Source organism: Propithecus coquereli, unplaced genomic scaffold, assembly GCF_000956105.1.
Source record: "Propithecus coquereli isolate 6110/MARCELLA unplaced genomic scaffold, Pcoq_1.0 Scaffold147, whole genome shotgun sequence".
In the NCBI taxonomy this organism is placed as follows: Eukaryota; Metazoa; Chordata; class Mammalia; order Primates; family Indriidae; genus Propithecus; species Propithecus coquereli.
The window spans coordinates 4172885-4184830 of record NW_012139080.1 but is presented as its reverse complement, the minus strand read 5'-3'; the positions used below and the strand labels follow the sequence as shown (position 1 = coordinate 4184830).

General features: G+C 33.2%; 1 protein-coding gene across 1 annotated transcript in view; it reads left to right on the top strand.

Annotated features, from left to right (window-relative positions):
- The window catches only part of GKAP1 (G kinase anchoring protein 1), a 69584-nt gene that overhangs the window by 47327 nt on the left and 10311 nt on the right, over positions 1-11946 (top strand). The window contains exons 8-9 of the mRNA XM_012640019.1: positions 3354-3506; positions 11675-11776. Coding sequence (XP_012495473.1) covers positions 3354-3506; positions 11675-11776 — 255 coding nt within the window. The remainder of the gene's footprint in view (positions 1-3353; positions 3507-11674; positions 11777-11946) is intronic.

Below are 11946 nucleotides of genomic sequence, written 5' to 3'. Positions count from 1 at the left end.
ATATGTCTGGATATAAGTCCTCTCTGAGATATGTGATTTGCAAATATTTTCTCCCAGGCTGGGCTTGCCTTTCTCTTTTCTATTCTTTTTAAATTTTTTATTGATATATAATAGATGTACATATTTTCAGGGTACTTTTTAATTTTCTTAATGGTGTCTGTTGAAGCACAAAAGTTTTAAATTGTGATCAAGTCCAGTTTATCAATTTTTTCTTTTATGGATTGTATTTTCATGTTCATTTAATAACTCTTTGCCTAACCCAAGGCCATGAGGATTTAATTCTAGAAGGTTCATATTTTTAGTTCTTCCTTTTTAGTCCGTGATGCATTTTTGAATTAATTTTTGTGTATGGTGTGAAAAAAGAGTCCAAATTCACCTGTTGGCATATGTATATCTAATTCTCCCAGTACTATTTGTTGAAAACACACTCCTCTTTTGTTGTCTTTTTCTTTTCTTTTCTTTGAGACAGAGTCTCATCTGTTGTCCTGGGTAGAGTACAGTCATCATCATAGCTCACTGTATCCTCAAACTCCTGGGCTCAAGCGATCCTTCTGCCTCAGCCTCCCAAAGTACTGGGATTATAGATGTGAGCCACCGCGCTGACCTTGATTCCTTAATGAAATGCCATGATATCTTTTTAAGAAGTAAATTGACCATAAATGTGAAAGTTTATGTCTAGATTCTCAATTCTATTTCATTGATCTGTATATGTATACTTAACACAAGTACCATACTCTTATTCATTGTATATATGGCACATATGGGTGAGCAAAATTTAAGTGAAATTGAATTGTCTAGACTTGTTAAGTTAAAGAATCTATGTTCTTACATTTGCCACATTTATTTATAATCTTTTTTCTGGGGTGTGTGTTGGAGGAGTTGTGGTTGATTTCTTTTTGCTTTCCCCCCTTATAGATTCTCATCAAGGTATCTTTTGGAAAATCGTACCCTCAGGCTGAAAAGAAATTTTGTGCCTCACTCAAAAATACTCAAGGGAGAGAGTGCCCTTTGGGATAGGCATGCTGGTAATGGGAGAAGCTACCAAAAAAAACAGGGACACTGGGTGGAATCGCAGTCTTCAGTGATCTGAAATAAGAGGCTGATTAGTTGCCAGCAATATGCTGTCCTTTCCGTAGAAGCTCAGCAGTGTTTTAAGCATTTTTGTATTTATTGCTTTAAGATTAAATTTTACAAGAATATACTGCAAATATTTTGTGAAGCAGTAGACTTAGAGTTATACCTGTACCACTTAGCAGTGACTCATGGGCATTCCTGAGGCCATAATTACTTGCTGGGGAAATAATACTTGCTCTATCAACTTCTCATGGTGTTTGAGATTCAAATAAAGTAATGTTTGTTTAAGTGCTTTGCAAAATATAAAGTGTTATACAAACATCTTTAATGTCATTTATTAATACAAAGCACTGATATTAAAGTAAATTTTTCTTTCAAACACTTTACTTTCTAAGATAATGTGAAGGGAAAAGGATGAACAGTTATTGAACTGTTAGGTCATTTCCGTACGAATACAATTGAAATGGGTAAAATTGTGAGCACTAAAGTTCAAGAATGTGGGACATAGGTGAAACTAATGAGAGTGAGAGGAACATTTTCTTCAATCTGTCTTTGTAATGGGAAGTTGGAGAGGAAATGCTACTTTTCATAGAGAGTGTTTAAAATTTCTGAATTTATGTAATTGGATACACAGTGATAAAATCTTTTTAAAATCAATTCTTTATTGGCATGTAGAAATTATGCAAAAATTATTTTTAAATGTAATTTAAAAGATTGAACAATACAAAGCTGTGGTAATCAAATACCATGTGATACTGACATAAAAATATAGATTGATAGAATAGAATTAAGAGTCTAAAACCAAACCGTGATATTTACGTTGATTTTGAACAAAAGTGCCAGCACAGTTCAATGGGGGAAAGAATAGTCTTCTCACCAAATGATCCTGGATATCCTCATGCAAAAGAATGAATTTGGACCCCTTCTTCACATCATACACAAAAATTAACTCAAAATGCATCATAGAACTAAATATAGAAGCTAAATCTACAAAACTCTTACAAGGAAATGTAGGAGTAAGTATCTGTGACCTTGAGTTAGGCAATAGTTTCTTGGATAAATTGGACTTCATTCATCAAAATTAAAAACTTTTGTGATATAAAGGACACTGTAAATAATGTGCAAAGATATCCCACAGAATGGGAGAAAATATTTGCAGATCATATTAGATAAGGTATAGATACCTTGAATTATAAAGAACTCTTACAACTCAAAAATAAAAAGACAAGTAACCCAATTTAAAAATGGACAAAGGATCTGAGTAGACATTTCTCCAAAAAGATAAACAAATCTCGAGTAAGCATGTAAAAGGATGCTCAGCACCATTAGCTGTCAGGAAAGTGCAACTCAAAACCACAATGAAATACCACTTCATACCTGGTAGGGTAGCATAATCAAAGAGATGATAATAAGTGTTGGTGATAATATGGAGAAATTGGAACCCTCTTGCACTGCTGATGGGATTGTAAAATGGTGGGCTGCTTTAGAAAACTATCCGGCAGTACCTTAAAAGGTTAAACAGAGTTACCAGCAATTCTACTCTTAAGTATATACCCAAGAGAATTGAAAACATGTCTATACAAAATCTTGTGCATGAATATTCACAGCAGCATTATTCATATTAGCCAAAAAGTAGCAACAACTCTAATGTCCATCAACCAATGAATGGAGAGAGAAAATGTAGAATAGGATATTATTTGGCAATAAAAAGGAATAAAGTACCGATACATGCCATAACATGGATGAACCTTGAAAATACTTGGCTAAGTCAGAGAAGCCAGTCACAGAAGTCTACATTGGATGATTCCATTTATATGAAATGTCCAAAATAGGCAAATCTATAGAGACAGAAAATAGATTATTGTTGCCTGGGGCTAAGGAGAAGTATTAGGTGGAAATGAGGGGTGACTGCTAATGGGTGGAGAGTTTCTTTTTGGGGCGATGGAAAATGTTACAAGATTGACTGTAGTGATGGTTGTACAACTTTGAGTATATTAAAAAACCATTGACTTGTTTGGGTGAATTCTATAGTATATGAATAACAAAAATTTTTAAATCAAACAGCACCTAACTTGAAAAATACAAAGAAGTAAGAAAAGAATATTTGCAAATGTATCTGTACTGTTTATCTTCTGGAGATAAGAGAAGGGTCGAGTGGTTGATTGTATCTTAGCTATCATTTTTCTGTCATTTTTTTATCATTCTAGTGACTGACTAGGTTTATTAAGTGCATACACTTTTGTGTTGAATGATAGTAAATTATAATTCATTTTTGACAGGAATTGAGTTCTTCTCAGACTTTATCACATGATGGAGGATTCTTCAATAGACTGGAAGATGATGTTCATAAAATTCTTATTAGAGAAAAAAGAAGAGAACAGCTTACAGAATATAATGGAACAGATAATTGTACAGCTCATGAACACAACCAGGCATGTAAAGTAGAAAATTCTCTTAAAATCACAGTGAAATTAAATTCAATTTTTCTTTTTTTTTTGAAAAAGTAAGCAGTAGAATCCAATTATATATAATAGTTTTAGGATATCATCTTAGCCATTATCAACAGATATTTATATTAAAAAGTATGAAGTATACTCACACTGTATGAAATAGTTCAGTTATTGATGACTATTTATTGAGCATATGCTGTATGCTATGCTGGTATGAGGGAGTGGGAATACCAAGATAGATAAGACCTTTCTTCCCTTAGACACTCAGAGTGGTGGGGGATATAAGGAGGTAGACCTGTAAAGTGATTATCATTCAGCACAATGAAGACCTTAAGGGAGATATGAACAATAAAAAAGTTTTGAATAGTAAAGATAATAGATCACTACTTGGGTAAATTGTGATGGGTATATAAGAAAAGTGACATTTGGGCTGGATTTTGAGTGATGAATAACTGTGTAAGTGGAGAAATGGAGAAGGACTTTGCAGTTCAGAGGGGTCCCAAGTTATAAAAGGACTTAGACTGAGTATTCAGGAAACTGAAAAATTCTGCAACTAACTTTGGGGTTGAGTGTGGGATGACGTGACTGGAGAACTAGATTGGGTTTATGTTCTAAAGGTCTTTTCTATGAAACTAAGAAGTTAGAATTTATCCTATGCAGCAGAGCAAGCTATAGCCTGTGAATCAGATCTGGTCAGTGGTCTGTTTTTGCTAGGGCCATGAGCTAATAATGGTACTTATGTTTTCAAAATACTGTTTAAAAAAAAAAAGAATATGTGACAGAGACTATATATGTGACAGAGACTATCTATAACCCACAAAGCCTAAAATATTTACTGTTGGTCCCTTCACAGAAAAAATTTGCCAACTTCTGCTACAGACGAGTATTAGCCAAAATATATTATTTGAGGGAAAAATACTTTCTCTTCTCATATTCCACTCCTAGATGCAGGAAGAGGTGTGACCTAATCCAGGATCCCCGCTGCCGCATCTTAACTCTCATCATATGGAGAAAGTGTGTTACCTCTCAGACCTCGCAGTCTGCATTTATTTTTGTCACCACAATTCCTAGTCTGTCTGTCTTCCTCTTAACTATGAACCTATACTTTACCTTAGATTGACCTCCAGTCCATTGATTCTCCCAGCCCAAAACTTGGAGTAAATAACCTCAGTCATGTCCCCATGGACTCTTTCCCCTTACTTCCTTAATTTTCTGTTGTTTTCTTCTTGCCAGTGTGCAGATTGGCTCTCACAGTATTGTCTCCTTTCTCTACTCTAATTTAATTCCTGGGTCAGCAGATATTGCTGGAAAATATTTCTTAAAACAGTGCTAATGTTCTTATCTGAAAACCAGTGCTATGTAACTTTTGCCATATTCTCATTTCTACTTAACAGTCCTTTGATTTATCTCTTTCTGCCTTTGACAAATTCTTACAATACCTTTTTCAAATTCTAAGAACCTGGTTCCCATCCTTTTATTCTCGTCAATGGACGTTTTCTTTTTGTTTACTAAGAAAACTGATAAATTTAGTCATTCAACAAATTAAATACCTTCCATGTTGTTTTTGTTATATGGGGCACAGGAGAGGCCATAAGGACTTTTTACTTAACGCAGCAATAAGATTGGTTTACAAATAACACTGTTCCATATGAAAATCTATTTTCAGCTTATTAGTGGGAAATCTTTGCCTACCCTGAGGTTCTTGTGAGCTTTTTCCTTTCTGGCATTGAATTAAATTTAGTGTTTTCCTGTCTTGCTTTGACTGCCAAATTTTATGTACAGTCCATGTATCCCTGTTAACATTTATGGTTAGCATATTCACTTCTTCCTTTTTCATTGATTATGGTTTTTCCCTTTATACAGTCTTATTTCTTAAGCCATCTCTGATCATTTTTTAATAGAAGGAATGATATTAATATATTTCAGCAAATATTAATACTTAGATGTCTCAAGCCCTTTGTAGAGCAAAGTTGAGTATATATAAGTTTAATTAAATGATTAGTATTAATGACATAATAAAACCAAAGTGATAGTGTGGTATAGTGGAAAGGGAACAGATTTTGAAATCAAACAAACCTAATAACAAAATACAGTTCTGCAGCTAATCAGCTGTGTTATGTTGGAATGAAATTACCTGCCTTTCTTGCACTATTATTAGGAAAGTTAGCAATTATGAGTTAAAATGCTTAGCAGAGCTTGTTGTACACAGAATGCATCTAATAGATAATTATTTTTGTACAGGCAAAAGCCAGAAAGTCCAAAAAGGGTATACTGATAAAGTGCTGTAATAATTCACAGGAATAGGGTTCAGAGATGGCTTTGTGAGGAGAAAAGAGCACTTGAATTGGAAACGTAAAGAAATAGGATTTGAACATGCAGAGGTGAGGAAGAAAAAGCTGGAATGCCTTAAGTAAAAGTATGGAGGCAGTGAAGTATAAACCAGTTTAATTAAAATAGAAGGTTCCCAGAAGAATATAAGTTTGGTAAGGTGGGTTGGAAAAGATTGTGGAGCATCTAAAGTATGGTTTATAATTTAGTCAGTAGACAGTAAAGAATTTTTTAAGGGTTTTGAGCAGAGGACAAAGTTTTATATGGTAATATTAATTTCACTGCAGTGCCTAGGAAAAACTGAAAAATGGTAAAGACCATACTAAGTAAGGGTATAGAACAACAGTAACATACTAGTAGTGGGAATATGATTAAATAACCATTTTAGAAAATAATTTGGTATTAACTTTTAAAGTTGAAGATGATGGACATGACCTATGTTCTAGAAATTCTATCCCTAAATTAACCCCTGGAGACATGTTCAAGAAGAATGTTCAAAACTCAATTGTTTGTAATAACAAATCAATAGGAGAAATGAATGAGCTATAGTTATACATAGCAACATGAATGACTAGCAAGAATGTAATGTTTAATGAAAAGTCATCAAATAATAATAGTTTGATACCATTTATATAAATTTTAAAACAGAAAATTTAATATATTATTCATGGATTCATATACATGTAGTAGAAGACTTAACAAAGGGAGAGAATCACAAAATTCGTAACAGTGGATACCTTCCAGAGGGAGGGAGGAAGGGATTAGGGAGAGGCATATGGGGGCTGCCAAAGTGTTGATAATGTTCAGATTCTTAATCTGCATATTGGGCTATTTTTCTTTTTCCCTAATGTGTCCTATATATGTGTACATATAATTCTTTGGTGTATGTGAAGTTTTTCATAAATAAAGTTTTTTGTCTATTATGTCCATTGAGTGTAGAGAGGGAAAAAGAAGATTAAGGCCATTTAAGAATTCGCTACTACTCTCTCTGTATCTACCTCTTTCCTCTCCCCATTGCACTCCTTTCTCAGAGAAAGAAAGCTCATTCTTTTTGCCAAGGTTAAAGTCATTTTTAATTATACATAATATACTAATATACCAGGAATTTTTAAAGGTGAAAAATAAATCAACCTTAAGCCTACCATTCTTAGCACTACACTTGGTTTCATTTTTGAATAGTCTGTTTCTAGGAAAATGCCACATATATACGTATTTTAAAATAATGGTAGCTAATGAGTATAGTTTTATATTTATTTTTGTAAACCGTATATTATATTCCATCATATTAACATGCTGTAATTTGCTTGGTCATTGCCCTGTTATTAAACATTGTTTAGAATTGATTGTTTGATATTCATTGAATATCTTCATATATTTAATTTTTTTGGTGAATCACTTGGACTAAGTTCTTAAGTAGTAATTGAATCAAAAGATATATAAACATATGTGTTGCTCTTGATGTATATCAAGATATTGTCATTAAGCAGCAGGATATGAGCTCACTGATTTCTCTACAACTAGCATTGTGTAGATCAACCACTCCCGATCCCATCCCCTCTTGTGGCCTTCCGGGCTCTGTTTTATTAATTGCCCTTGTGGCATATTCCACCCTTTTATTCTATGGATACCTTATACTCACTATGTCCAAACCCAAGCTTATCTTCTTACTCTCCAGACCAACCATTTAGTTTGAGTTCTGTCATCTCTATTTTTTTGCTTCATCATTTTATCCAGATATACAGATTCTAAACCTCTCATTTTACTTTTCTGTTTTTCAAGATTTTTGAGTTTGAAATTTTTTTTTTTTTTTTTTTTTTTGAGACAGGGTCTCATTCTGTTGACTGGAGTAGAGTGTAGTGGCGTGATCATAGCTCACTGCAACCTCACACTCCTGGGCTCAAGTGATCCTACTGCCTCAGCCTCCCGAGTAGCTGGGACTACAGGCATGTGCCACCATGCCCGGCTAATTTTTTCTATATATTTTTAGTTGTCCAGATCATTTCTTTCTATTTTTTAGTAGAGACGGGGTCTCGCTCTTGCTCAGGCTGGTCTCGAACTCCTGACCTTGAGCGATCCACCTGCCTTGGCCTCCCAGAGTGCTAGGATTACAGGCGTGAGCCACCGCGCCCAGCCAAAATTCCTTGGCTGTGCTTTTCAAATTGAGTTTCCTAACCCATTTAGTAGTTCCTAAAATCAACTTTAGTAGATTACTACAAAAAAAAATGGGACAGGAGAAAACATCAGAGTATGTGACATTTATATTTTATGAAATTTTTTTCTGCGTATGCATGTTCTATGTATACATGCACAACATATACACATATGTACATACATTTATGTGTATGTGCATTCTAAGTCATGATATAAAACATTCCTATTATGGGTCATTATAAAATAGGTTTGAAAGTATTGTTCTACAGGTTAAGTTTAGCTGTATGTACACTTCCAAATTTTCTTCTGGCTGGAGCAGACCACTGTTATCACAGAGTGCTGGGCCCCTTCCAGCCTTGCTCAAGGTACATTTCACATGCCACCTTCTCCCTGAAGCTTTCTGTCACTGCCCCAGCCCAGCCCCAAACCTAGAAACAGAAAATCTGGATATGATCTTTTCATTTTTGTTTCTCTTACAGCACATTTCACATAGCACATCTCTCTTACCATACTTAATAAGTTGCAAGTCTCTTGTGGGCATAGACTTTATCTTACACATTCTTTATCCCTATTTTAGTATAATATCTTCTGCTTAGAAGATAATTTTAAAAATGTATTTATTGAAATATAAGACTTCATTAAAAATGAGTATACATTAAAACAATATGACTTTCTGTTTTAAAAAGTAATGTCTGTTTATGGTAGAAATTTTGGAAACTGCTGATAAGTAAAATGAAGAAATGATAATGGCAAAAATAAATTTTTAAGTGCTTATATTTATATGCCAGGCACTGTATTAGTATTTAAAAGGCATGCTCTAATTTGATTTTCAGCAATTAACTATGAAGTTTGTGGGTACCATTATCATCCTCAATTTGCATACATAGTGGGAAAACAATTACCTTAATCTCATTCACCTAGAAAAAACTACTACAGTATTGATATTTTGGCATGGTTCTACTTTTCTATCGGTATATAGAAACAGTAATGTAGAAACTGTTATATGGACCACTTGTTCAGTTAAATACAGATGGTTAGCATTCGAAGACGTTAAGTAATTCTTATACATTACATAATTCAGTTTATAGGTAAATTGCCTTCAATTATCCACACTAAGAAAAATTTTTTAAAATGTACCAATTTGATAAAACATCACTTTGCTTACTATTGAGATTACATTTTATCATGTTTATTAGTCATATGTCTGTCATATTGGTTGCAACTAGTTTTCCCAGTTTTTCATTTACCTCTTGATTTTGTTAGTGTTTTTTGAGATTTTTCATCAAGTTAAATTTTTTAATCAGTTTGTTTTCTCTCTTCGGTGTCAATTTCAGAAAGTCTTTTCTGTTCAAAGATGATAGTCATACTCATCTATATTTTAAAAAATACTTGTATGGTTTCCATTTATTTTCAAAAGTAAAATAGTATTATTCCATGATAATATACTCAGTATAATATAATTTTGATAAAAGGAAGTTTTAAACAATAAAGTGAAATCTTTCATAATTCCATGTCCAAAGATAGTTATTATTAAGACTTTGGTGTATGTCCTTCCAGAATTTCTTCTTTGTATATATCATTATAATTTTGATATCATGCAAATATATTTTATAGTTCTATGTCATCATTTTTGGTGACTTCAGAGTTTTCAGTTTGGTGAATTTATATGTTTAGCCTATATTCTATTGTTTGGCATTTAAATTAATGTCCAATTTTTTGTTGTGATAAATCTACAGTGAAAACTCTCATAGATACTTCCCTTCTTCACTTGTCTATTTGAGATTAATTCCTAGAAGTGAGATTCTTTAATTTGTGGTATTATATTTCTAATTTTGATTTAGCCACCGTATTCCTTGAACTAGAAACTTGGATTGCAGTGTCCATCTTCTTCACCTGCCACATTCAGCCTCATTAAATGCTGGTGATTCTGCCTCCAAATTACTTCTAAGATACACTTCTCTTAATTTATACTTGCTTCCATCCTAATACAAGGCATAACCTTGTCTGATCTGGGTTTGTAGTAGCAGTGAAAGGGGTCTTTTTATCTGTCTTACCTCAGCATGCGAAGGGTTCCTTTACAAACATACTTCTAACGTAAACATAAATCCAACAGTCCTGCTCAAAACCCTTCACTGCTTTCCATTTTACTCAGAATAATATGCAGGCTGCCCTGATAGCCTACAAGGCCCTCTGAGATCAGGTCTCCACCAGTTTTTCCAAAGTCATCTTGTACTATCTTCTCCCTCACTGTGGTCCAACCACACTGGCTTCTTTTTTTCTTTAAATTCTCCAGGCCCTTCCTGCCTTGGGGCCTTTAAACATTGTTCTTTCTACCTAAAAAGCTCTTACCTCTACTTTTTACTTAGCCAATTCCTACCTATCACTCAAGGTTCATCTTAAGTGTCACTATCTTAGAGCTTCCCTGATCCCCAAGGGAATAATCCACATTTTTCCCTTTATAGCACTGTGTTTCATTTCTTCATAGCTTAAACTTTGGTTTCTAATTGCAGCATTTGTTTATGTAATATCTGTCTCCTGCACCAGACAAGTCTCATGAAGGCAAAAATCTTTTTGGTTCTGTTAACCATTGTATACCCAGCACCTAGCAATTAGATGCTCAGTATTTGTGGAATATGTTAGAGTTGCCACATTATTCCTTAGATGAATAGAGCCAATATATATTCTTATTAAAATATGACTTTGGGGTAATTTTTTCAACTTGAACTTACTTGTTTTGGTGTTTGGTACAAGATGACAGAGACTTAACTTGATTTTTTCCAGTTAGCCATTTGTCCTGTAACCTACTATTAATTCATAATTCAGCCTTTTCTCACTTTTTAAAAACACTATCTTTACATTAGAGTAAATTCTTATATCTCAAGTCTCTTTCTGAACTTTCTTTTGTGGTACATTGCTCTGTCAACCTAAGTGCCATAACCACACTATTTTAATTATTTTTGCTATATAATTATTTGATAGGCAAAATCCCTCTTCATCAGATTAACTTCTTATTTGTTTCCACCCTGTATTCTCCCGGATGAAGTCTTTACAATCTAATTTCCAAAGAACAAAATCCCAATGGAATTTCAGTTGAAATTTTATTGAACTTACAAAGTAACATTTAGCCTTCCCATCTACAAACATACTTTGTTCTATGTCATTTTCAAAATTTTGTAATTTTCTTAGTATAGGTCCTAAAGATTTCTTAATTTTATTCTTCTGGGTATTTGTATTGCTGTTGAGATTAAATTATTTTTCTGGTTATGTCTCCTGGCTTTTAATTGCTAATATAGAGGAAAGTTATTTATTTTTTGTTTTTGTATTTTTATACTTATTATTTATTTTATATTTTTAAATTATTTTTCAATTCTTCTGGATTTTGAAGACAGAGAACTTTTAATGTGTTTATTCTAGGATAGAAATATCCTTTCAAAGCCCTGATACTGTTTTAGGGTATGTTTGTAGTTTGAGATTAATTATAAATATTTTATCTGCTTGCATTATACATAATTAGGATTATATAACTGAGACAATGTGGAAATGTACTCTAAGTTTGCCTTAGAAAATTAAAATCAGGATTTCCCTCTTAAACTTTTCACAAAGGAATATTGTAAACAAAGCTTGGCAGAAAAATCTTAGTCCTAAAATAAATAGCGTTTTTCACTTTTCAGGAAGTGGTTCTGAAGGATGGAAGAATTGAAAGGCTAAAGTTGGAACTTGAAAGGAAAGATGCTGAAATCCAGAAGCTGAAAAATGTGATCACTCAATGGGAGGTTCGTGTCCACTTACACAAGAAAAGAATTCAATAAATTTGTACATTTTCTGTTTTTCTTATATGTAAATGTGTTTAATATTCAGTTGATATAGTCATTCTACTATTTAGGTTTTTAAACCCTTTGAGTAATGATTTCAAGTCTGAATGATAATATATTTATTTGTTTTT